Source organism: Saimiri boliviensis, chromosome 2, assembly GCF_048565385.1.
Source record: "Saimiri boliviensis isolate mSaiBol1 chromosome 2, mSaiBol1.pri, whole genome shotgun sequence".
NCBI classification, from domain to species: domain Eukaryota; kingdom Metazoa; phylum Chordata; class Mammalia; order Primates; family Cebidae; genus Saimiri; species Saimiri boliviensis.
Genome location: NC_133450.1, coordinates 158,691,235 through 158,718,991, shown reverse-complemented (window position 1 = coordinate 158,718,991; position 27,757 = coordinate 158,691,235). Strand labels below are relative to the sequence as shown.

Below are 27,757 nucleotides of genomic sequence, written 5' to 3'. Positions count from 1 at the left end.
CTTGGATTACAGGCATGAGCCACCACACCAGGCCAATTTTCTTATTCTTTTTATGCAACTATAAATGGCGGCTGGGCATGGTGGCTCATGGCTGTAATCTCAGCACTTTGGGAGGCGGAGTAAGGGGGATCACTTGAGCCCAGGAGTTCAAGACCAGCCTGGGCAACATGGCAAAACGCTGTCTCTACAAAAAATACAAAAATTAGCCAGGTGCAGCACACACCTGTAGTTCTACCTACTCTGGAGGGTGAGGCAGGAGGATCGCTTGAGACTGAGAAGTCAAGGCTGCAGTGAGCCGTGTTCATGCTACTGAATTCCAGCCTGGGTGACAAAGCAAGACCCTATCTCAAAAAAATAATAAAATAAAATAAATGGAATCATTTTCTTAGTTTCATCTTCAAATTTTTAATTACTAGATTTTTGTATATTGATCCTGTATTTGGCAACATCGCTGGACTCATTTTTTTTTATTTTTTATTTTTGAGACAGAGTCTTGCTCTGTCACCTAGTCTGGAGTGCAGTGGCGTGATCTCAGTTCACTGCAACCTCTGCCTCCTGGGCAGGTTCAAGCGATTCTCCTACCTTAGCCTCCCTAGTAGCTGGGGTTACAGGTACTTGCCACCATGTCTGGCTAATGTTTGTATTTTTAGTAGAGACAGGGTTTTATCATGTTGGCCAGGCTGGTCTCAAACTCCTGTCCTCAGGTGATTCGCCTGCCTCAGCCTCCGAAAGTGCTGGGGATTACAGGCATGAGCCATCACACCCAGCCAAATGGACTCAATTATTAGTTCCAATAGTTTTTTAGTGGCTTCCTTAGGATTTTCTATGTACAAGATAATGCCATCTGCAAGTAGACATAGTTTTACTTCTTTTTTTCTGGATGCTTTTTATTTCTTTTTCTATACTGATTGCCTTGGCTAGAATCTCTAATATTATATAGAAGTGGCAAGGGCAGAGAAACTTTTCTTAAGGCTATTCGTATACAGATGCAATTAAGTACTTTATTAATTAACCCCATCTTTTAACTCATCTGTTGCACCTGGTTGGGGATTTACAAGAGGGCTTGGCCCGATGAGTGAGAGGTAAGGGGAAGGGCCAACAACAATTTTTTTGAGACTTGGCTCTAGAGAATTGCACGTTTTTACAATTTTTTTCCAAATGCTGTTGATGAGTCTTTTGACCACTGCTCCTTACCAGAGCAGGGCTCAAAAGCCTGGGCACACAGAGCTTCACACATTAAGTATAAGGCTGTTTTAGTGAGTCCTGAGCTCTGCATCCGCCAAGCCCTCTTCTAAGAGCAGTCTGCAAATCCAGCAGCACACTTGCCACGTGACAGCCTGTGTCCATGCAGTTACTGTTCTTGGTTAAAAATCTAAAGTTTCATGAATTTGACAATTTAGAATCTGTTTTGAGGTCAGTATGGTAATTCATTCCAAAGTCTTAGGAAAATGTTTATATATACCTTGATCCTTTAATCTGACATATGGGAATTTATTCATTGGAAACAATTCCAAGAGAAATAAAACAAAGCAAAGTAAAAAAAAAAAAAAGGAGTCTTTGGTGATGAGGAAAAATCAAGACTAATTTATACAATTTAAATGTGCAGAAGTACTATTGTAATAAAGTGTATTTTTATATATTTATTTCTAAATATCTTATGTAGATATTTATAGTAGGCTATATGTATTTATTAAATAATACTAAGTGACAAAAAGAACATAAAATTGTAGGTATGCATATTACAATAGTATTACAGTTCTGAATGTGTAACAACAATTTGGTAAAGGAACATGAGGAAATTCAAATACTGTTGCATAAGAGTGACATATAATTGTAGGTAATATTATTAAATTGTTCATAAACCCTTTTCCAGAGTTGTTTTGTTAATAAAAATGTAATATAATCATAATGCTAATACTAGTTAACTATTGAATTGTGTTACGATAGCAGCACCTGTTTTACAGGATTGGAAAAGTCTCTACAATAACAGGATAGCAGGCATTTAAACGGAATCATTTCAAAATAATGATAATTTCAAATTCTTATTTTATTGTATTTTAAAAATTATTTTAGAAGAAAATAATTTTAGCTATTTCATAGTTTTTTTTCTGGTAGAAAATACAGAAAAATACATATATATATTTTTAAACGCTTATAAAACTATCAATGACTATAGTTAACTTATTGGTGTATACCTTTGCAGTATTTTTTTCTGTCTGTATATTTACATTTATGTATTTTTCCATAATGAAGAATATGAAGTTTAGATTATTTTATAATCTTTGTTTTTTGTTTCTTTGTTGTTTTTGTTTTTGAGACGGAGTCTTGCTCTGTTGCTCAGGCTGGAGTTCAGTGGCATGATCTCTGCTCACTGTGACCTCTGCCTCTAGGGTTCAAGCATTTCCCCCGCCTCAGCCTCCCAAGTAACTGGGATTACAGGCACCTGCCATCATGCCCAGTTAATTTTTGTATATCTATAGAGACAGGGTTTCACCATGTTGGCTAGGCTAGTCTTGAACTCCTGACCTCAGGTGACCCACCTACCTCAGCCTCCCAAAGTGCTGGGATTACAGGCATGAGCCACCGTGCCCAGCCTTAACTTTTTTTATCAGAAAAATTGATGATGCACATTTTCATGTGAGTATGCCATTCAGACTTCCCTTTTAAGCAACTTGTTCCGAGGTGCCTGGAATGGGATAAAACCAATTCACTTACTGATTTTCCCCCCTCCGCTGTAGAAATTGGCGTGTTAGCCAAGGCTTTCATTGACCAAGGGAAACTCATCCCAGATGATGTCATGACTCGGCTGGCCCTTCATGAACTGAAAAATCTCACCCAGTATAACTGGCTTTTGGATGGTAAGTAGAGTGTCATGAGCATATCATCTGCCCGAAATAAAGAGTGCTGGCAGGAGAATGAGCATTTTACGGGCTTTGGACTGACGTCAAGGATGGTGGTTGGGAGTGCTTGGGACTATCCTGAAGCCAGTCATCTTCTCTGGGACCAGTTCTATATCCAATGGAAAGAGGAAAGTGAATTGCATGATTTCTAAGCTCCTTTCAGATGTAGCTCATTTCCCTTTCTTTGAGAATATTCTGATACGGGAGGATCACCACAGAAGAAGCAAGACCCCAGAGTAATCTACAATAACCTGTAAACTTTCCCTAGCCAGAGATATGGCAGAATCCTTGAGGGTAGGTTGATTTTTAGTTTTGTTAATATAGAGAGGACACAACAGAGATTTGTTTTAGTTGAGTCCTGAGCTCTCACTAAAACTGCGATAAACTTGGGATAAGCCTTTTCTTCAAGAAGACCTGAATCATAATATCCTTTTTTGGAAGAGGGTAGCTAATCTAGTCTTGCTGCTTACATACTTTTCTCTCTTACTCAAATCCAGTACCCCACCTTCTCGCACAGGCACGCATGCAGTCAGCTGCCCTCACCAAGCCCTGCAGCCCTGACTTGCTTGCTTTATCCAAGAAGAAATGGGGAGGCTGAGGTGGGGGGATCATGAGGTCAGCAGTTTGAGAGTAGCCTGACCAACATGGTAAAACCTTGTCTCTACTAAAAATACAAAAATTAGCCGGGTGTGGTGGCATGAGCCTATAAACCCAGCTACTCAGGAGACTAAGGCAGGGGAATCGCTGGAACTCAGGAGGCAGAGGTCGCCGTGAGCTGAGATCTCACCAGTGCACTCCAGCCTGGGCTACAGAGTGAGACTCTGTCTCAAAAAAAAAAAAAGGTTCTAAAGTCCTTGTCCTTATGTAAAGTACGTTCTAGTAGAAGATGAGTAGCAAACAAGTAAACAAAAACGTGGGTAAGCACAGATATAAGTGCCAAGAGGTAAATTAGAAATTGATGTGAGCCGGGGTGGTGGCTCATGTCTGTAATTCCAGTGCTTTGGGAGGCCGAGGTGGACAGATTACCTGAGGTCAGGAGTTCAGGACCAGCCTGACCAACATGGTGAAACCCCATCTCTACTAAAAATACAAAAATGAGCTGGGCGTGATGACGCACGCCTGTAATCCCAGCTACTTGGAAGGCTGAGACAGGGGAATCGCTTGAACCCAGGAGGCCGTGGTTGCAGTGAGTCAAGATTGCTCCACTGCACTCTAGCCTGGGTGACAAAGTGAGACTCTGTTTCGGGAAAAAAAAAGAAGAAGTTGATATGAACAGAGAGTAATGTAGTGGAGAGATAAGCACTTTTTTTCTCTTTAATTGGGGCAGCGTCTGGCTCTGTTGCCCAGGCTGGAGTGCAAGGGTGCTATCTCATCTCATTGCAACCTTCACCTCCCCAGTTCAAGCGATTCCCATTTCTGAATGTATATGTGTATATATATATTTTATCATTAATTACAGAAAAAAATCCTAATAAATTACATACCAATAAATTAAAAGTAATTATTTCTAAAGGATGTGATCACTGAGGATTTTGAGCCTCTCTGTGATACATTTACATCTTTCTTAATTTTTAAAAAGAAAAGGTATTTTTGCAATAGAACAATGACAAAATTGTCATTGTTGTCCCTCAGTAGCCTCAGAGGGATTGATTCCAAGACCCTTCCAGCCACTTCCTGTGGATACCAAAATCCATGCATGCTCAAATTCCTTATATAAAATGGTGTTTGCATGTAACCTACACCTAGCCTAGCCTCCTGTGTACTTTAAATCATCTCCAGATTTCTTGTAATACCTAATACAATGTAATTGCTATATGAATAGTTGTTATAGTATATTATTTAGGGAATAATGACAAGAAAATTCAGTACATGATCAGTACAGATGCCACTATCCATTTTTTTTCCTGAATATTTTCGATCTGAAGTTGGTTGAATACACAGATATGGAACCCACAGATGCCACTATATTTGGTATAAGATGTGAGTTAAGTTTCTAGCTCCCCTCACCATGAGTAGTATCTAATATTGTTTATTTTTATTTTGTATAATACACACACATATGTACATATACCATGTTTTGCATTTTGCCTTTTCATTTAATAAATCTGTATTTAACAAATAGATTTGCCTCATGAAATAAAAAAATGCATGGGCTTGCATTTTGTGTCTGTATCATAATTTAACTAATCTCCTACTGAGGAACATTTAGGTAAGACAGCTTATGTTCAAATCCCACTTCCATCACTTTGCAAGCTAAAGAATAAGTTACCTAGCCTCACTGTGCCTCAGTTTCCTTATTCATAAAGTGGGAATAATAGAAGTACCTCTTTTAGGGTTGTTATGATGGTTAAAAGAAGTGATTCTTGTAAACCATTTAGTATACAGTACTTGGCATCTAGAAAGTGCTTGAGATTTAGCTGTTAAAGTCCATTTGTGCTTGTTAAATGTACTAAATTGTTTTCACCAGGATCACTTACTTCAGTGTAAATTTTATAATAAATATTTTTTATTATATAAAATTGTATAGATTGAGATTTTGCCATTATAAGCTTTCTTTGGGGGCCATTATTTCTCCCAAATCCAGTTTTCCTGGGTATAGTTTTAGTCATTATCGTTATCTTAGCACATTGTAAGGTCTAGGTCAGTGGCAAATTTTTCCACATTTCATTGTTAACAAGAAAATGTCATTTTTCAGGCAATATTTTTAGTGCTAACAAATTGTGCATGTGCAGTTTTAACCTTTGTCACTTTTCTTTTCTTTTTTAAATTGGAGATAGTGTTTTGCTCTGTCACTAGGCTGGAGTGCAGTAGTGCCATCATGGCTTATTGCAACCTTGACCTCCTGGTCTCAGGCAATCCTCCTGCTTTAGCCTCCTGAGCAGCTGGGACTATAGGCATGTGCCACCACACCCTGCTAATGTTTTTCTTTTGTTATTTATAGAGAAGGAGTCTTGCTGTGTTGCCCAGTCTGGTGTCAAACTCCTGGGCTCAAGTGATCCTCCTGCCTTGGCCTCTCAAAGTGCTGGGATTACAGGGGTGAGCCACCACACCTGGCCTAACTTTTGTTGCTTTTGAAAATATATTATTTCTACCAATTTTAATTTTTTTCTGGTATTCTGGACAAAATGTCCTTAGTAACAAGTAACAAAATTGCAAAGTCAAACATTTTTGATCCAAATATTTTAAATTCCCAAATATGCTTGGGTATATTTCTGAATTCACTCATCAGGTACATTTGCCTCTCTATTTTTGAATCACATCATTTAGCTGTATAACACATCTGTTAGGGTTTGTTCTTTTGCATTAATAATTTTCCTTTAGCTGAACTTTAGCTTCATTTTGTCATATTTCAGAAATATGGAGTTTTTGTTTGTTCATTTGTTTGTTTGTTTTTGAGAAGGAGTCTTGCTCTGTCACCCGGGCTGGAGTAGAATGGCATGATCTCGGCTCACAGCACCCTCTGCCTCCTGGGTTCAGGCGATTCTCCAGCCCCAGCCTCCCAAGTAGCTGGGACTACAGGGACCCAGCATCATGCCAGGCTAATTTTTGTATTTTTGTAGAGATGGGTTTTCACCATATTGGCCAGGCTAGTCTTGAACTCCTAATCTCAGGTGATCTGCCCACCTCAGCCTCCCAAAATGCTGGGATTACAGGCGTGAGCCACCATGCCCGGCCAACCTCTAGAGTTTGAGCGAAGATCATGAGTTCAGTTTGAGTTCAAAGACAAGAAAAGGCCTGTGTCCCAGTTAGAGGTAGCAGGCAGGAGGAATTCTCCATTATTTGGGTAAAGGTCAGCCTTTTGTTCTATTCAGGCCTTAAAATTGATTAGATAAGACTCACCCACATCAGGAAGGGCAATATACTTTATTCAGTCTGCCTATTTACATGATAATTTCATAACAAGAGCAGCCTGACAGATATGCCAAGAATAATATTTGCCAAATATCTGGGCACTCATGCCCTAGTCCAGTTGACAGGTAACCATCACAGTTGCCCTGCAGCTGTGATCAACCTGCCTGGTGAGCCTCATTCCTTTTGTTCTGATTGTTAACATTAAGTTAACATAATGATTGTAAACATTAAGTCTTTCTTTTTCTTTCTTCTCTCTCTACCTCTCTCCCTCTGCTTTCTTTCTTTTTTCTTTTTCTTTTTTCTTTTATATAGGTTTTCCAAGGACACTTCCACAGGCAGAAGCTCTAGATAGAACTTATCAGATCGACACAGTGATTAACCTGAATGTGCCCTTTGAGGTCATTAAACAACGCCTTACTGCTCGCTGGATTCATCCTGCCAGTGGCCGAGTCTACAACATTGAATTCAACCCTCCCAAAACTGTGGTGAGTAATTGTTGTGGAACTGTTCTATAGCAGACTGTTCCTGAGTCCTCTTGCCCTCACAGACATAAGTTTTGTGAACTTAGAAATCCTCTGCCTGACCAAAACTCCTGAGGGTATATTCTCAGGTTACTTGGTATAGTTGAGTGATCTACTCCACTGAGCTTGGTGTTAAGGTGCCCCAGGAGCAACAGGGGTTTGTTACTCATTCAAAAACATTTGTTGATTTCCTCCTAGGCCAAGGAGTGTGTTAGGAGTTGGGCTGATAGAGATTCATAACACCTTGGTTTATTTAGGACTTACAGTTGAGATTCCCAGTTTATAACTGAATCTCTTTGTACATATGTGAACTTACAGCCTGCTTAGAAAACCTTTTACTCCAAGGCTAAAGTGACTGATAACTATGGAAATGAAACTGGCGTCTCCTGTTTCTGTTGGCGATGATCTGTCCTGAGGTTGGATTTCATTTATTTAAAAGTTAGCACATATTTGTGCTTGGCACTTGCACAGAGATGTCTGTTTAAAAATAATTGAACTGCTTATGAAAATATCCTTCAGAAATATGATAGCTGATACTAGTCTCTTCTAATCCTGTTTAGGGCATTGATGATCTGACTGGAGAGCCTCTCATCCAGCGTGAGGATGATAAACCAGAGACCGTCATCAAGAGACTAAAGGCTTATGAAGACCAAACAAAGCCAGTCCTGGAATATTACCAGTGAGTTTTTGCTTTTCCGAACTTCTCTTGCATAATGGTGCACTAAGTCTAGTTTTTATTTTCCTTACTCTACAGCTGAAATGCTAAAATGCCAAAAGACCCAGTTCACATGGGCTTAAGTAATAAAGGAAATACATCGTCTTATGTAACAAGTCCACAACGTAGATTGTGCTTCAGTCACACTTGGGTTTGACCATGTAGCTGTTCTCTTGGTTTTGCCTTCCTGTATGTATTGGCTTTGTCCTTAGGCTTCCTGCATGGTAGCAGACATTTGGAAGAGTAGCAAGGGCTTCCTCTTTCATGAAGGCTGAGGGGTGACATTTCCCCTAGTAAAAAGAAGCCCAGAGCATCACTCAGCTGGAGCTAACTTGAACAGCCTCTGCAGTCAGGGAATGCCTGGCACTAATTGTTACAGGCTTGGGTTACTGCCCATTGCAGAACCAGTCATTGGGGTGGGAAGGATTACACTGATTATACTGACTGGTCCACATCCAGAGTTGGCAGTGGGACAGTCTCATCCAAACTCTGCTATGTACAGATATTCCTCAATGTATAAATTATGTCCTAATAAATTCATTGTAATTTGAAATACCAAGCACCATAACTTAGACTGCCTTAAACATGCCCAGAATGCTTAGATTAGCCTACAACTGGGTGAAATAATCTAACACAAAGACTGTTTTATAATAAAGTATTGAATATCTTGTGTAATTTACTGAATATTGTACTGAAATTGCAAAGCAGAATGGTTGTACCGGTGCTCAAGGTACAATTTCTAGTGAATGTGTGTTGCTTTTATACCATCATAAACCTGAAAAATCCTGCCTTGAATCATTGTAAGCTCGGGATCATCAGTAGCAGAGGGAGGGCTGGAATGAATGCTGGGGAGGCAAATCTAATACTGCCCACCACGTTTGCCAATACAGGATGCTGTGGTGTAGAAGAATCTCAGATGGCAGGTAATCCCTCAGACGATGTAATTGGCTAGCAGTCTTTAAAAGCTTACATTCTAACATTGTTTTGTCTGCAACACATATGGGAACTGTACTGAGTAAGTATTTGACTTAAGCTAAGAAACAGTCCAGTTTTCTTACTGGGCCTTCCCTCTCCTTGCAGTGGATTGACTGCCTCCCCTTTCATTCATTTGCTTATTGAATACTGATCCTGATCACAGCAGAACAGTATCATGGGCAGAACACAGACTCTGCAGCCAGAATACCCAAGTTCAAGTCCCACTCACCTTCTTTGCCTTCACCTTCTGCTTAACCTCTGCCTGTTTTTTCCTCTATAAATTGGGGAAGAAAGTAAAGGGTTGAAAGATTAATGTGTATGACTCTTAGAACTGTGCTTGACACATAGAAAGCACTATAGAAATGGTAGCTATTGTTATTGTTGTTGTTGTAGTGTATGTATGCAGTAAAAATCTGAAGGAATAATTTCCAAACTGTTATTTTTTATTTATTTATTTTTAGAGACAGGGGTCTCACTCTGTTACCCAGGCTGGAATATAGTGGTTCTATCATAGTTCATTGCAGCCTTGAACTCCTGGGCTCAAGCAATCCTCCTGTATCAGCCTCCCAAGTAGCCAGGAATACAGGCCCATGCCACCACACCTGGCCAATTAAAAAAACATTTTTTAGAGATGAGGCTCTTGCCATATGTCACGGGCTGGTCTCAAAGTCCTGGCTTCAAACAAGCCTCCTGCCTCAGCTTCCCAAAGCTGGGATTACAACTATGAGCCACCATGTCTGGCCTTTCAAACTATCTTAATTGTTTTTGGAGCATAAAATTACAAGGTTGGCAATCCACTTTTTATAGTAGCCATTACTGTAATTTTGTCATTTGTTTAATGAGGCTGGTTCTGAAAATTACCATCTCTTTTGCCCTGCCTGGGCAAGTTATTTAACCTCGATGCCACAAATTCCTTATTTGTAAAATCAGGCAATATTAAATAGTATCTACTTTATAGGGTTGCTAAAGGAATTAAGTGTTAGAATTCACTGAGGGTGGTTGGCAAAATATTAAGGGAAATATTAGGGAAAGTTATAAGATTAGATTATAATCTAATATTTCCCTTAATATTTTGCCAACCACCCTAAGTGAATCTTAACAATTAAGTGAGAGATCCTAGAAAGTCTTACAACAGCCCTGATGGCTATTAACTCATTCGTTGTCAGCAATTATTGTTTACTCTCTTGACACTATGCTAGGCCCTTGGTCCACACAGACAATTAGATCCAGTCCCTGACAGGTCCCAAGAAGCTCTGTATATGGGTGAGGTAGGGGGCTGGGTAGACAGTATTTATTATACAATGTGAAATATGCTTATATTAACTAGGAACCTAATTCACACCCACTTAAGCAAAAGGGAAAATTTATTGGTAATGTAACTAAAAAGTCAAAAGTAGATGGCTGGGTCCAGGTGTTGAAAAACACCTATCGGGCCGGGCGCGGTGGCTCAAGCCTGTAATCCCAGCACTTTGGGAGGCCGAGGTGGGTGGATCACAAGGTCGAGAGATCGAGACCATCCTGGTCAACATGGTGAAACCCCGTCTCTACTAAAAATACAAAACATTAGCTGGGCATGGTGGCGTGTGCCTGTAATCCCAGCTACTCAGGAGGCTGAGGCAGGAGAATTGCCTGAACCCAGGAGGCGGAGGTTGCGGTGAGCCGAGATCGCGCCATTGCACTCCAGCCTGGGTAACAAGAGCAAAACTCCATCTCAAAAAAAAAAAGAAAAACACCTATCATGAGGCCTCAGTCTCTCAGCTCCATTGTCCTGTGTTGGCTTCAGTCTCAGGTGTGCTCTCCCTATGTGGCAGCTTCTTAACTTTCCAGCTTACCTCCTACTAGTCAGGAACCCCAGAAGAAAAGAGCCTCTTTGGCCAGCAAAAGTCTTGGAGTTGGCACCGATTAGCTCTGATCATGTCTATCCTTGAAGATGCAGAGTGGGGACAGTCTCTCCTGAAACTCGTGACTGAGTCTGGTGGAGAGGTTGTTTCCCAAAAGTAACCAGAAGGGAGAATGCATTGTTGCTGGGCAGATAACACCAGCACTGTAAGACTATGAATAGATAATCCCCCAATAATAGATAATCCTGTATCAGGGGTTGTTGGGATTCATTCTGTCAAAATATCAAAATATGGGAAGGGGCCCGGGACAGTGCCTCATGCCTGTAATCCCAGCACTTTGGGAGGCTAAGGCAGGAGGATTGAAGAGGCAGAAATTCAAGATCAGCCTGGGCAACATGGTGAAACTCTGTCTCTACAAAACATGAAAAAAAAATTAGCCAGGCATGGTGGCACATGCCTATAGTCCCAACTACTTGGGAGGTTGAGGCAAAAAGATTGCTTGGACCCAGCAGGTTGAGGCTGCAGTGAGTTATGATTGCACCACTGCAGTCCAGCATGGGTGTCAGAGTGAGACCTTGTCTCAAAAAAAAAAAAAAAAAAAAAAAATGTAGGAAAGGAAGTTGAGGAAGGCTGCGAAGATGAAGTGAATGACACAGGTCTCTATCTTAGGAGATACCTCAAAAGTCTTTCTCGGCTGCTTCTGGCTTTTGCTACCTCTTGCTGTTAATTCAAGCTTTTCTCTTCTTTTTTTTTTTTTTAAGAGACAGAATCTCACTCTGTCTCTCAGACTGGAGTGCAGTGGTGCCAACTCAGCTCACTACAGCCTCCGCATCCAGGTTCAAGCTATTCCTGTGCCTCAGCCTCCCCAGTAGCTGGGACTACAGGGGTGTGCCACCACACCCGGCTAATTTTTGTATTTTAGTAGAGATGGGGTTTTGCCATGTTGGCCAGGCTGGTCTTGAACTCCTGACCTCAGGTGATCCACCCTCCTGGGCCTCCCAAAGTGCTGGGATTACAGACATGAGCCACTATGTCCGGCCTAATTCAAGCTTTACATTCTCGGCTCCCACACATAGAACTAGAGTGAGACTTAACTAAAAACTGTAAGTTATATTTTCAAGAACGTTAGTAATAGTGTTATTATTTTATTTTATTTTTTTAAGACAGAGTCTTGCTCTGTCACCCAGGCTGGAGTGCAGTGGCACAATCTCAGTTCACTGCAACCTCCACCTCCCAAGTTCAAGCAATTCTCCTGCCTCAGCCTCCCAAGTAGCTGGGATTTCAGGCTCATGCCACCATGCCTGGCTAATTCTTTGTATTTTCAGTAGAAACTGGGTTTCGCCATGTTAGCTAGGATGGTCTCGATCTCCTGACCTCGTGATCTGCCCGCCTAGTCAGCGTTGTTATTTTAAAATGCTGACGGTTTGTCGGGTTTTTTTGTTTTGTTTTTTTTAAAGCCTCTTAGTTATGGGACATTATAGAGAAATTGGTTCTATGTTTACAAACAACATGATGCCCTTACTCTTTGAAAGACCAATTGTTGAAGCTGGTTCCATTTTATTACACAGAAATAAAAATGACAAATGTTCATCCATGATTTAGGATTGAATAGGCGCCTGCAATTGTGCCCTCAGTAATTAACCCACTTGTGACGTTGGCTTGATATTTAAAGTGGCTCTTCAAGTGGCTTACAACAGTTAAGAAGCTTGCTCCCTTGAAAGTTATACCAGATGCCTGTGAATTTAGAAGCAGGAGGGTTTCTAATATCCTAAGAATGCCGTATTTGCATATTTTCTCATCTTTGCAGTGTTTCTTACCAAGAAAACAGTGGGTGTTATTTAACTGTGGTAAATTTTATGAGGTATCAAGAAAGGAATGCTTTTGTCCTTAGTGAAACCCCTGAAAACCTAGTAAGAAGGGCTACAAAGGTATGAGGGATCCTGTTTTCACAGAAAATATTTCTGTGTAAAAATAAACCAGAGTTCTTAGGTTGCCCTTATGCACCCTTTAAACCAGTGCGTATATGTGTAGGTGGGCTAGAGGAGGGGTGTTAGCAAAAGGAATGCCAGAATCTCTGGAGGGAATCTGTGTGGCTTTAAAAGCAACCCCGGGATTCTGATCCTCACTCCTCACTATATTATCCACAAGAAACTGGAGTAAATAAAATATACTTTGGCTGCTGGTCTAGTGACAAGCTAGACAAATCTGCCTGGGGAGAAATGAAGATAGTCAATAGGAAACCCAATAAAACTAACATTTTATTCCCCTTTCTGTTAGAATTCAAAAGAGTGGAATAAAGGAAAAAATAAATGTTGGCCTAGGCAAAAAGGAAGGATATTCAAATATTAGAAAGTAGCTTTTGCAAAGGAGTAAGTAGACAAATAAAAAAGCTGACAGTTGTCCTAATATCTTACAGGTTCTCTTCGGAAATGTACTACCAACTTGTTGATTGAGGCTAAGCTACATTATAAAGATGTGATTTTATCAGTAAAATAAGAAAATTTGAGCTTTGGAAGGGATTAAACGAACTATTCTATGTAAAGTATGTAGCACAGCCTTTAACACACAGTGCATCTCAATAAACTCAATAAATGATAGGTGCTGTTATTATTTACTTAATTTTATTTATTTACTTTTTTGAGACAGTCTCCCTCTGTTGCCCAGGCTGGAGTGCTGTGGCGTGATCTTGGCTCACTGCAATCTCTGACTCCCTGGTTCAAGCAATTCTCCTGCCTCAGCCTCCCAAGTAGCTGTGACTACAGACGTGAGCCACCATGCCAGCTAATTTTTGTATCTTTAGTAGAGATGTGGTCTCACCATGTTGGCCAGAATGTCTCGATTTCCTGACCTTGTGATCCGCCCGCCTCGGCCTCCCAAAGTGCTGGGATTACAGGCTTGAGCCACCGCGCCTGGCCTGGTGCTGTTACTTTTTTAAGCGCCCATTTCTGTAAGCCAAAGAATACAACTGAAACTAAAATCTAAATTTTCCAATGCCCAGCCAAGTGCCTTTCTCTCCTGATTACGCAGACCTATACTTACCAGGACTCCTAAATCCACGTCATCATCATTTACAGAAAAGCTTTGAAAGAGCTTATTAGAAAGACTCAGACCTGTGTTTCTTTTGTTTTTGTTTCATCTTTAGGAAAAAAGGGGTATTGGAAACATTTTCTGGAACAGAAACCAACAAGATTTGGCCCTATGTATATGCTTTCCTACAAACTAAAGTTCCACAAACAAGCCAGAATGCTTCAGTTACTCCATGAGGAGAAATGTGTGTAACTATTAATTGTAAGATGGGCAGACCTCCTAGTCCTTGCATTTAGAAGCTGCTTTTCCTAAGACTTCCAGTATGTATGAATTCTTTGAAAATTATATTACTTTTATTTCTACTGATTTTATTCTGGATACTAAGAATGTGCCAAATGAGTCAGATACTAAGACTCATCCTTTGAAATCAACTAGTGTGTTTTATTCAGTTATCCTCAGAAACATCAGTCATGTCTGAACTTTTAAAACATCTGTTAGAGCAAAATTAAAAGAGCATTTGGTAGTAATCTAATGTTTTGTTCAGTTAATAAGTGGTCAGTAAAGTTTCCATATTTTTCTAGAAGTTAAAAAAATTACATGTCATTTGGGGAAAATGTCAGAAATTTTTGCCTAGAGTGATGCCAGAAAAGACATTTCTAGCATTTTGGAACGTGATGAGACACTATATAAAATTCCAGAAAGCAAGCAACTGGATTTACAGATTTGTTGTAAGACACAAATTCACTGCTGCCTTTACACTAAGAAATGTATATGCTAATCACATATACTGTATTTATTTTGTTGTTAACCATACATTGTTTACTCAGAATTTTCAATTTGCTATAAAAATTTATCAGTTCACATAAAGAAAAATCTTACTTTAAGAAGACTTGTTTCCTTTGAAAATGCATGTGTACTGAGGGTTATGATTTATGTCAGAAATTGACATCATAAGTCCTTGGACAAGCACCAAAGTTGAATGAATTTTCAACAAAACGTAATTAAAGTCTGTTTTCAGATGTGACTCAGGTTAAGAAATGTGTTTTAGGATCTACTTGTCAGTTTCTCTTTTTTTTGATCCAAATGATTGATCGGCCCTGATAAAATAACAAGTTATGGTACCATCCCCAACCCTGCAAAAAAAAAAAAAAAAAAAAAGAAAAGAAAAAGAAAAAAGAGAAAACCCATGGCACTATGTAAATAAAGTAAGCATACTGTCATTAGTAAATAGATGATGAGGCATGCCTGGGAAATGCTCCCTTGGCATAAATAACAGTCAATCATAATTAGTAAAAAGGTATGCCAATAAAAAGAATTTACATGATATGTTAACAGGAAAGTAAGTGAGTTTCCTGAAGGAGTTCTTTGTTCCTGATCAAAGAAATCAATACCTGTTCTCCAAGATGGCAGCAGAAAAAAAAAATCAATACCTGTTAGCATTCACTGCCACCTTATTTTAAGGAGAAAGAACTCTATTGGTGTCATCTGAGCAGCCATTAAAAAATTGGAATCTAAAGTGATTCCTTAGTGGGACAACAAGGATGGTTGTTGATGTACTGTTTGGTCTGGTAGAAGTGGGGCAATATGAGAGGTGGAGGAAAAGCTTGATTATGTCTTTGATGGCATATTTACTCTTACTTTAATTGGTGCCAAATCAAATGAAACAAGCCCTCGTACAAGCTGTTATTAATTACCTTTAAAAATCTGTTTTATTTTTTTCCAGGTACTTAAAATACAAGTGTCAGTAAGTGGTTCTTATGTATTTGGGGGGAAATTTTATTTTCTTTTTCTTCTGATACTTTAAAAATTCATTGATCTTTTAAGATGAACCAAGGTTTTTTAAAAAGAATTCTAGTAAACATTTCATTCTTTATAAAACTTTCTCTAATGTCTTATTTAAATGTTAATCTTATGTGCTTTCTAAAAATGTGAACTATCAAACTTATGGATTATCACTAGGTTATCAGGCATACATTAGTCTTTATCAGAATGAAATGAATTTCATAACTGTGGCTACAGTTGGTTCTTCACAGGGCCTGCTCCATCCACCTTCCTTTCTGCTGCCTGATGTCTCAGTGGCTTTGGATGTGTTCTCATAAATGATTTTTTTTTTTTTTTTTTTTTTTTTTTTTTGAGACAGAGTTTTGCCTTATTGCCCAGGCTGGAGTGCCATGGTGAGATCTCTGTTCACTACAACCTCCACCTCCTGGGTTCAAGCAATTTTCCTGCCTCAGGCTCCCGAGTAGCTGGAATTACAGGCATGCACCATCATGCCCGGCTAATTGATTTTTTTTTTTGTATTTTTAGTAGAGACATGGTTTTCTCCATGTTAGTCAGGCTGGTCTCAGACTCCTGACCTCAGGTGACCTGTCTGCCTTGGCCTCCCAAAGTGCTAGGATTACAGGCATAAGCCACTGTCCCCGGCCCCTAATAAATGATCTTAAAATAGTCCAGAGGCTTGTTTCAGTTTATACAGTACTTTATCTCCTGCTATGGTAGCCATACCTGCCTTCATAATCATAATACCCTCAGGAGATTTGGAAATCAAAGTGAGCAGAGGAAGACCATGGCTATAACAATTAAGACTCTTCTTTCCTGTGACCATTCCCTCCCCACTCCCAAAATACTTAGCCCAAAGTTTTGCACATACATTCATTACTTTGGGAATGAATATGATTGTAATACAACATTTTTCTTTATTTTTTTGAGACAGGGCCTCACTCTGTTGCTCAGACTGGAGTGCAGTGAGTGGCATAATTGGGTCACTGTAACCTTGAACTCTTGGGCTCAAGCAATTCTTCCACCTCAGCCTTCCAAGTAGCTGGAACTATAGGCGTGCACTACCATGCCTGGCTAATTTTATATTTTGTGGAGACGGGGTCTTGATACGTTGCCCAGGCTAGTCTCCTGGCCTCAAACAATCTTCCTGATTCAGCCTCCCAAGTGCTGGGATTACAAGTGTGAGACACTGTTCTCAACACACACAAAAATTCTGTAATAGCCATCATTAAGATTTATGTACCACATGGAAATACATGTATGGAGCTGACTGCCATGGCTAGGAGAAACTACTATGCTTTGAAAGTCAGAACAGCACCTCAACCCATTTATTTTATAGAGTAAAAGTTATTTTGCTCTACCTTTTATAAGCAGAGTATACTGTGGGAAATGCAAACTGGCAGTTGTTACACCATCCAGAAGTTTTCTTTCAGTTCTGAGTTCCATTTGAAATAGGTTAAATACTGGCTCAAATTTCTAAACCCCAACTGGTGGATACTTTTCCCCCAGCTATATATAATGGCATTCTAACAAGATATTTTGTATCCTTAACAACTTGTGACAAAACTGCCCTATACTAACAACAAATCATTGTAATTATACATCTCACATTATGTTAAATTGCTATACTTGCAACCAATCACAAGAATTTGTATTTAGAACATGTTGTGTCTTCTCATTGACAGAATGTATATTCTCAGACTCTGATAAACTGTAGAAATAGCTTTCCTATCTTTGCAGTTAGAGATTTTCATCTTGGAAGTTATGGTTACACAATTTTAAAACACAGTTAAAATAGTCTAGCTGTGCTTAAAGCTTCTGGTAAGAGCCAATGTGCTTTGTAGAGTCCTTATTCCCCTCTCCTGCTTTTTTTTTTTTTTTTATAGCTCACTAAATGATACTAAACACTAAGTGAGTTTTTCCATATACAGTACTCAATAAACTGTCATGCCAAGGATAAATCAGTCCAGCATTGTGACATATTTTTCTGAGATTCCAAGTTAAATGTCTGAAGTGTAAATAACATGAAGAATCATGCTGTTAACTATGTGAAAGATGTGAGAATTTTAAAAAATCATTTTCTGTATTTAGAGAAGATCAAACAAGTCTAATTCTTCAAAGTTGATGAGAATGGTTTCACTTCATATTAGAAGGTAAACAATCCATAATGAACTTATATTCATTCTTGTATTCCTCTCCCCTGACCCCCTTGGCTCACATAGTAAGCAAATACTAAAGATAAATCAGTTTCTCAGAACTATGCAATTGTATATAAATGACCATTACAGAGAAATGGATGCATAAGATTTGAGGTTTTTATTAAAAGTATAATGTTTGATATAGTGGCAAAATTGAAATGGAAAGCCTAACCTCAACCCAGACAAGTACATGACTGAAATACATGACTTTTAGAAAAGTAAGCCTATGTTTTGTTCTCCTCTGAAAATATCTCAAGATTAACTTCAGGATCACTTTGCCTAAAGCTACAATCAGCTTTTTTCATCCTGTAAGAAAATCTACTTACTAAAACAGATGCAAGTTTTTTGGGCAGCATGTTCTTTTTTTTTTTTTTTTTTTTTTTTTTGAGACGGAGTTTCACTCTTGTTACCCAGGCTGGAGTGCAATGGCGCGATCTCGGCTCACCGCAACCTCCGCCTCCTGGGTTCAGGCAATTCTCCTGCCTCAGCCTCCTGAGAAGCTGGGATTACAGGCACGCGCCACCACGCCCAGCTAATTTTTTGTATTTTTAGTAGAGACGGGGTTTCACCGTGTTGACCAGGATGGTCTCGATCTCTTGACCTCGTGATCCACCCGCCTCGGCCTCCCAAAGTGCTGGGATTACAGGCGTGAGCCACCGCGCCTGGCGTTCATTTTTATTTTTGAGATGGAGTCTCGCTCTGTCACCAGGCTGAAGTGCAGTGGTACGATCTTGGCTCACTGCAACCTCCTCCTCCCTAGTTGAAGCAATTCTCCTGCCTCAGCCTCCCCAGTAGCTGGGACTACAGGCGCACGCCACCACGTCCAGCTAATTTTCGTATTTTTAGTAGAGACGTGGTTTCACCATCTTGGCCAGGATGGTCTCGATCTCCTGACCTCATGATCTGCCTACCTCGGCCCGCAAAATGCTGGGATTACAGGTGTGAGCCACTGCACCTAACCATTCATTCATTTTTAAAGGGCAATATTCCAGTCTGAAAGAAGAGGAGGACCTGATTTTCCTAAAGTTATAAGAGATTGTGAGCTCATCAGACAAAATTTGAAAAAGCCCACTAATGGTATAATTGGAAGAGAAAGTTACCCATCTACCTAAGAGAAATAATTTTAAGTCAATATTATCTCCACTACCACTGAAAAACATGACAATGAGTTAACAGAAAATAAATGGACAGCTATTTATTAAAATTTTTTTTTTTTTTTTTTTTTTTTTTTTTTTTTTTTGAGACGGAGTTTCGCTCTTGTTACCCAGGCTGGAGTGCAATGGCGCGATCTCGGCTCACCGCAACCTCCGCCTCCTGAGTTCAGGCAATTCTCCTGCCTCAGCCTCCTGAGTAGCTGGGATTATAGGCACGCGCCACCATGCCCAGCTAATTTTTTGTATTTTTAGTAGAGACGGGGTTTCACCGTGTTGACCAGGATGGTCTCGATCTCTTGACCTCGTGATCCACCCGCCTCGGCCTCCCAAAGTGCTTACCCTTACAGGCTTGAGCCACCGCGCCCGGCCTAAAATTTTTTATTTGAAGATTAATTGTATCAAGTGAAACAAGAATCTTTGATGATACTTTGATGTAAAAAATGTTTCATTCATGTGTTTGTATTTCCCATGGTTTAGTCTGTTGAGGGTAAACTGTCCAAGCTGAAATCTAAATTATCCCTTTGCTTAGTATACTCTCATTATTTCTTAAGTAACAACAAAAAAAGGACATTTCATTTGGTCAGAATTAGTTTTTAATACCAAAGCAAAATAAAAAGGATGTCAAGTGACTGTTTCTAGTACTAAAGTACGGCTATGTAATTGATAGTCTTTAAGTGCAAATTATGGCATCGGTCAGTGGTTCCCAAAACAAGCCCAATCATAGTTTCATACTCAAAACACGGCATTTTCTTTTGCAAGTAAAAATATATAAATCAAGTTTCAAAGCACATCTTTTCAGTAATTCCTGTTTTAGAAACAAAACCCCTCAAGAATAGTTTACTCAGTTTTTGATACTTTCTCTCCCGCCAGTCTTCAGTCATTAAATACCTCTAACTTAAAGAAGGAAAAATGAAATTCAAAACCATTTGAATGCTTACAGGCAAATCCTGGGCAAGAAGGAAAAGTAATAGTTCAAGAACATTTCTGTGAAACTGGGAATATGGCTCCTGTGTCTGCCTATTCTGTCAATTTGGTAGGAAGGGAAAAACAAGAGCTTGCTTCAGAACAGAATAAAAAGGAAAAAATGTCTATGACTAGATCATGGGTTAAAAAAAAAGTACAGGCTGACAAATACTACTATATAAATTAGTCAAACATTTTATTATAGAGTACATAAAGCACAAAAAGACTTTATTCTGAAAACCAGGAAGATTGTGATGTTACAGAAGTAAGATTCAATAATTCCAGTCCATTTCTAGGGTACTAAGTGCCTGATCACCTCAGTTAAAACAAGATACAAATGAGGCCAAGGTCACAGGTCTGATCACCCTTAGCACTATTTGGTTTTTCAAGTTGAGACATGTATTCCCAATCCCAGTTAGCCTCCTTCCAAGCGTTAGCTACTAGTCTTAATGGGTACTTAGCCAAAGATTACACCCAAATATAACTAAAGCTTATGTTTAAGTTGTAAGATTAATTTTTCAAGCATAAGGATAGCAAAATTAGCATTGTTACCTAATTCTAAATAAACAAAATCATCAAATATCCTGGCATAACTGAAATGACTTACAGAGGAACTAGTAAAGCTTGGAAGCATTCTATGGTAACTGAGCTGAAAAAGGGGAAATGCCAAACGCTGTAAATGCCATCATTACTGAATTCTCAGAAATAGGTAACTGGCAGCTCAAGGCAGTTAGCACTGCAAGATTTCTTGTTTTGAAAAAAATCATTTTTAAGAGTCCTTTTTTAAAGGGCTACAAGAAAAAACAAACTAAAAAAAAAAAAAAAATCCCTAAAAGGCCACATCCGAGTGAAACAAACAACCTCAAATTTAAAAATCAGATTATTCCTATTTGTTCTTACAAGCCATTAGTATTCTTTTAAAACTTACTCCCTGAGAGATCCCAGACTATGTTAAGAAATTAAGAGTGAGCTTGACGTTATTTTTATTAAAAAAGAAAATCTGTATTAGCTCATCACTTTGATATTACTAAAACTCTTAATATTAAAGTTAGCAGATTAAAATCAAATTCAAATTCTAAGGAATTCAGTTTTGAGAATCATTTGAGGGTAAATGTAGTGTCCACATCAAATTTGTATTATAGTCAAGGATTTAACTGATGGTGCCGAAAGCCAAGTATTTAAGAGTTAAGATTTTTAATAATTGTACCCCCCAGCTTTAGTAAAGCTGATTACCAACTACTGATTTATTGCTTTTAATGTGATGAAACACCAGATTTGACAGCTAAATTAGCAGTGGGATACAGGTACATTTTTATCTTTAATCATTTTTGTAGAATAGGACATGTACATATCCATATAAAAAGAGACTGTAGCAGATGCCTCCCAGAATCAACCAGTTCTTGTAAACATTGCATTTGTGCAGATTTTCATACTTTGATTCCAAAATTGAGAACAGTAAGATTAAAGGCAAATTTAGTAGCCACAAAAAGTCCAGTTTGACTTCCTGCAACATATGGTACCACTCCTCTCTTCAGAACAAAACAAAACAAAAAACCTAGCAGCACATTAAAAAAAATGTACAAAACGTTTCAGTACTCTTTCCCTCCCATCAAAAAATGAACAAAAATAAAGTGCAGCACCCATAAAAGTGTCAAGAAAATAGCCAAGTTCTTCCTTTCTTGTAACAAAATAGCACTTGGCCTCAGCAGTTTTAACCAAATTATACAGTGTCCATCATTTTGGGTTCATCATCTTCTTTATGTACCACTGAGTTTAAGCTGCAGAGAGCTGTATTGATAGAATACTGAAGATAATCTGGATTCTGGGGAAAAAGAAAAGGCAGATCGGGGGAGAAAATGCATTATAACTAGTTTTATGATAGTATATACGTACATATTCAATTTCACAGTCCTATTTCTCTGCAGTGTAGTAGAGTAGTAGGGAAGAAGACGGAGTCAGACTTGGGCTGAAACCCAAGAAAATAAAGAAAAAAACAGGATGCTATCACCTAAGAAATGTGATAAAAGAATGATACATGTGAAAAACAGAATTGTTAACAAATACCACCTTTCTTCTCCATTTAACAAAACCATACATTATTTAATCATACAAGGCAAGGCTACAACTTCCATGTGATTATATATACATAGCTACTGATAATTTAAATACGGTTTGAAGCCAGCAATGTATTTTTTTTTTTTTTTTTTTTTTTGAGACGGAGTTTCGCTCTTGTTACCCAGGCTGGAGTGCAATGGCGCGATCTCGGCTCACCACAACCTCCGCCTCCTGGGTTCAGGCAATTCTCCTGCCTCAGCCTCCTGAGTAGCTGGGATTACAGGCATGTGCCACCATGCTCAGCTAATTTTTTGTATTTTTAGTAGAGACGGGGTTTCACCATGTTGACCTGGATGGTCTCGATCTCTTGACCTCGTGATCCACCCGCCTCGGCCTCCCAAAGTGCTGGCAGCAATGCATTTTTAAGATTACCATCTAATTATAATAGTAAATACTAAAAATGTAAATCATCTGAATTAAAAAAATCCATTTACTGGATAAAAATTATGGATATCTTCAGGGTCTATTTTGTTTTGCCAAAAGTTAATACAAACTCAGTGAGAAATCTGTACTCTTTTGAGAGGTATTTAGACCCTTATTTTTTAAACTGAGAAAAAAATATCAGGTTGTATTATACCATGAATAAAGGTATAGCCCTTAAGACCCAGAACTTTAGAAAATTCTTCCCCAAGAATTCAATTTTGTCTACTCAACTGTTGTGAATATCTGCTAGTTACTTAAGACTTTTACCACTTGTATTACTAGTTTTATTTATATTTATTTTATTTAATAAACACCAATGAGGAAAATAGTCCAAACAGGAGAGATGCCTTAAACCTCACCATCCAATAGGAGGTTGGGAGGCAGAGTTTTCTAAAGATCCTCCTAAGAAAGTACAATGCTTCATGAGATTCCTTTATTGTAAAAGTCAGAAAGCTAACTGGAGTTGGGATGACTCCCAATCAGGTCTTTATAAAGGAAGTAGCAGAGACGACTGACTGAGGTCTGGGACACTCACACTAGCCCTCAGTTTTAATCCTGCCTCTATTTAGTAAAGCAATCCTCAAGGAGAAAAAAATTCGCAATTTGGTAAAATTAAAAGCTAGCCTATAGGATAAACCTAAAGTAACTGTTGTTATATCTACATCCAAGAAGACTTGGATTAGACCTCTCAAAATTAAGAATAATGAATGGTATTTGGCTAATTTCACAAGATTACTATTATATATAAAAAAATAAATTAAAAGCTAAATAGTTATCCACACTTAAGCTTTATCCCAAATGATCAGTATTCTTGTTATCTTGTCCCATTCTCCAAAAAAACAGCCTTAAGACCTTTTTCTGACAATCCAAGCCTAATTCTCTGTAAGCTCACTGGAACAGAGCTTGCAATTAATTACTTTATTAAGACTAGGCTCCAGTTTTCCATGACACAGTTTTGAATAACAGAATTGGCTGAGGAGATTCTCCAAAACTCATCCACCCATCTTCATAAGGACTATAAGATACTATCATACAGAGACTTTCAAAAATAAGGAATTGATATACCCAACCTAACCTATACTTAAATTTCATTAACTGACCCATATTTTAATCTAGTAACATTCTCAACACATATGATTCAACAGTCTGTGGTATAGGTGAACAAACAGTGAAGCAGAATAGAAATCCAAAAGTAGAACCTTAATCACTTATTGTGTTGACTTCAGGCAAATTACCTAAGTTCCATGACTTTCTGTTTGCTCATCTATAAAAATGAAATGAAAATGAATCATAGGAAAACTGAGAAGATTAAATAATATGTGTGAAAGTGCTTTGTAACCTATAAACTGATATAAAAATGGGATGTTATTATTATGGTAAGATGTTCCTTCCAAACCTCTAAAGTGATGATTTGGCCCCTCAAGTAGCCTCTTTTTATTTCCTTCAACTAGTCAATGATCCTTTCTGCACATGTAGCATCTGACTGAAATTCTGTCCAGCTCTTCTATCTTTCAGAAGGACTATACCAGGATGCTCAAATTACTCACCAAGAGAAACTGGTCTCCCACCATGAGGAGATTAGCCCAGTTTAATTAAATCTGAATAATCCTGATAATATCAGCAATCCAAAAGTGTCAGAATTGTATAATCTTAGTCTGCTTATGACTCTAAGGGATGCTTAGTATCTGATAATCAGTTGCTATATAACATGTGTAACAAGGACTTACTTCTCTCAAACCAGAGGCAATTTCTAAATAATATAGGCCTAAGATACTACAATGTATACCTTTTCTTCTTATGCTTAGAATCAATTACACCCTTCCAAAGTCTCTTTTTTCTTTCCCATGCATTATGTAGCATTTTAATTACAGGAGGTTTATATATTGGATTTCACAGTGACTTGGTCACAGAATTCCCCTGGAAAAACTACTTCCCAGTGGGCTACTTCTCAGGAACTAAAGAGAAAAATAATCACTGACATAAAATTAAGAGATAATCTGTAGGAAATTTGTAGGGGGAATATTCCTTACATGTCTAACTAAGGGAGAACATTACTAATTATTTAAAAATCAGACATTTATTATTTCCATGCTTGAGAAATTTTTTTCCAGGCAGCCTCTAGAACCAGAGTAGGCTTAGAGACTCACGAGAATAATATTTTTGAGTGGGGTAAATATGATCAATTACTTCACTTAAAGGGCATACACTACATGTAACTGGAATGGTGAAATTACAGTGACATAAGGTCAGGTTACTGAAAATCTCAACTTTCAGCACTTTAGGAGGTTTAAAACTAAATACAGGACTCTCCTCACATTGTCTTTTGAATGAGACTTTCCTTCTTACACTGTAGACAACAGATTAAACTGGCTAAAGCTGGTCTTAAAATCTTGGATCCTGGAAATGAGAGATGACTGGGCTCTATTAAAGTGCTACTAGTAAAATAAAATGGATAGGAATTATTTAATAACTTAAATCCTAACTAAATGCTAGTTGTAATCCTAACTAGAATTAGGCAGACCAGTGGTCTCATTTTTGGTGTAAATTGTTTCGTGTTGCCCATATGACATGGTTTTATCTTGATCAAACCACTGAAGACTTTGAAGAGGCTCAAACAGTTGGCCAATATTACCAGATACAATATTATCAGCTACATTAATGTGTTCTAAAAATCTCATCTCTGGCAGACAATACCAACACTTAACAAGAAAATGCTAAATAAATGTAAGCAACACATCACACACTGGTTCCACTTGCATGTATACTTTGAAACTAATTCATCCTAAAAAATTCAACATGGCATAGTTTTTTTTTTTTGGAGACGGAGTTTCACTCTTGTTACCCAGGTTGGAGTGCAATGGTACGATCTCGGCTCACCGCAACCTCCGCCTCCTGGGTTCAAGCAATTCTCCTGCCTCAGCCTCCTGAGTAGGTGGGATTACAGGTACGCGCCACCATGCCCAGCTGATTTTTTGTATTTTTAGTAGAGACGGGGTTTCACCATGTTGACCAGGATGGTCTCGATCTCTTGACCTTGTGATCCACCTGCCTTGGCCTCCCAAAGTACTGGGATTACAGGCTTGAGCCACCACGCCCGGCCCAACATGGCATAGTTCTAACTCAGAATGAGATTTTAAAATTTGAGACAGAGTCTCGCTCTGTCACCAGGCTGGAGTGCAGAGGTGCAATTTCAGCTCAGTGCAACCTCTAACTCCCTGATTCAAGCAATTATCCTGCCTCAGCTTCCCCAATAGCTAGGATTACAGGCACATGCCACCATGCCCAGCTAATTTTCCTATTTTTAGTAGAGTTGAGGTTTCACCATGTTGGCCAGAATGGTCTCGATCTCCTGACCACGTGATCTGCCCTCCTTGGCCTCCCAAAGTGCTGGGATTACAGGCATGAGCGCCTGTGCCCGGCCTAGAATGAGATGTTTTAAGGAAGAGTCATCTTGAAGAGTTTATGATTGAGATGATCAATAGCTAACATTTTTTCTTAAGAATGGTTAGGTACAACTAATCACTACTACATTAAAAGGAGAGGAAATCTGTTATCTCTTAAATACTTAAGAGGTGAGATTCAGTGCCAAAACATGGCATGAAATAAGATTAAACAGTTATCTTCTGAGGCAGGAATATTTAAAATGGTAACACATGTTAAAAAAAAAAAAAGAGTGGACCAAAATAACAAAAATTATGTGAACTAATATGCTTATAAAATAAATATTTGGCTGGGTACCGTGTCTCACATCTGTAATCCTAGTATTTTGGGAGGTAGAGGCAGGGGGATCATGAGGTCAGGAATTCAAGACCAGTCTGGCTAAAATAGTGAAACCCCATCTCTACTAAAAATACAAAAAATTAGCCTGGTGTGGTGGTGTAATCCCAACTACTTGGGAGGCTGAGGCAGGAGAATCGCATGAACACAGGAGGCGGAGGTTGCACTGAGCCAAGATTGCGCCACTGCACTCTGGCCTGGGAAACAGTGCAAGACTCTGTCTCTAAATAAATAAATAAATATTTATTTTTCCAACTTACCTGTGGTAAGGATTCTGATAAACCTATAGATCCAACACCAGAATGGGGAACATGATTCTGAACTGCCATAGGTTGAAAACTTTGTGATTGAGAATAAAGTCTTACTCTTGACTTGAAAGCTTCAAGTTCATTTTTGAATGCTTCAAAATAGCCTTCTTCCTCTGCCTAGAAAAAACAAAAAAAACAAAGACTGTGTTCTTCAAGATTTCTAGACATAGTAAATTCCAGAAGGCATATAACAGGTCTGAAGTAAAGAAGTAATGACAAAGTGAAGAGTCTAAACATAGAAACCACCACAATCCCTGCCACATTTGTGAAAACTACCTGATTTATAGGAACATTAATAATTGGCTTGCTACATTTCCTTATGCTTCAGCAAAGTAAACTGATAAAAAACAACCCCTCCCTATACATACACACACAATTTAAAGAAGCCTTTCTCTGTATTTTCATTAATTTATCTGAATCCTTCACAGGATCCAAAATGGTCCTCATTTAATCTCTCAAATTCATTCTATCATATTCCCACTACCAAACAATCAAGGGATATTCTTAAAACCTTTTAATTCTTCAACAATTAATGAGGGGGCATTATTACTTGTTTTTAGTAATTTTCTAACTCTCTATTCCCTACTTACAGGAGCTATGAAAATCAAATAGAATTCAACGGTCAACACCATTATGGAAATATCTTCTTGTTCTAGTTAGGCAAGTACCTTCTTTTCAATATTATGAAAAGAAAAAGTATGATAACTTATACTGAGGAAGCAGAACTCTTAGGCAACTCCCTATTGGCAACTGCCTCTGTTTATGTCTCCTCTGAATACAGAGAAATGATACAGAGATTTATTCTACCAATAGAATGCAGGTTTTAAGTTCAAGTAGTGTGGACTGTAGGTTGTGTAATCAGGTTAAACCTGTGGATTAGTTATTAGCATCAGCATCTATTCAAATAATGCAGAGAATGACCTGTGCTGCCATCTTATCTTCTTACACATTTAGGAAGAATTTCCTCAATTGCATTTTAGCACCTCACTTTATAAGAACTTGTGTGGACACACAGTATGTCATATCCAAAAGTATTCTTTCTGAAAATTTAGAGCCACAATTGCTGACCTCACTGCATGCCTAAGGTTTAGGGATGCAGATACAGAGTGATGACAGATTTTGTATTAAGTAATCTATTGGCCACTTGCTTAATTTCTTTATGCCAATTTCTTCACCTATAAGATAGCAACAGTAATCTTCATAAAATGT

The 27,757-nt window shown here is 38.5% G+C and overlaps 2 protein-coding genes across 6 annotated transcripts in view; one reads left to right on the top strand and one right to left on the bottom strand.

Annotated features, from left to right (window-relative positions):
- Nucleotides 1-27,757, top strand: part of AK3 (adenylate kinase 3) — a 51,722-nt gene that overhangs the window by 7,670 nt on the left and 16,295 nt on the right. For 3 of the 5 annotated variants that reach the window (XM_010346182.2, XM_010346183.3, XM_039461437.2), the window contains exons 2-5: nucleotides 2,739-2,858; nucleotides 7,065-7,237; nucleotides 7,834-7,952; nucleotides 13,947-15,014. In XM_010346182.2, the coding sequence (XP_010344484.1) occupies nucleotides 2,798-2,858; nucleotides 7,065-7,237; nucleotides 7,834-7,952; nucleotides 13,947-14,067 (474 nt within the window). In that variant the 5' untranslated portion in view covers nucleotides 2,739-2,797 and the 3' untranslated portion in view covers nucleotides 14,068-15,014. Of the gene's footprint in view, nucleotides 1-2,738; nucleotides 2,859-7,064; nucleotides 7,238-7,833; nucleotides 7,953-8,878; nucleotides 9,990-13,946; nucleotides 15,015-27,757 lie in introns of those variants that run through there. The other 2 variants (XM_074394773.1, XM_074394772.1) reach the window with 2 other exon arrangements.
- Nucleotides 20,105-27,757, bottom strand: part of CDC37L1 (cell division cycle 37 like 1, HSP90 cochaperone) — a 28,495-nt gene continuing 20,842 nt past the window's right edge. Inside the window, exons 6-7 of the mRNA XM_003935667.4 lie at nucleotides 26,501-26,665; nucleotides 20,105-21,747 (exon numbers count right to left, since the gene is read on the bottom strand). Coding sequence (XP_003935716.1) covers nucleotides 21,646-21,747; nucleotides 26,501-26,665 — 267 coding nt within the window. The 3' untranslated portion in view covers nucleotides 20,105-21,645. The remainder of the gene's footprint in view (nucleotides 21,748-26,500; nucleotides 26,666-27,757) is intronic.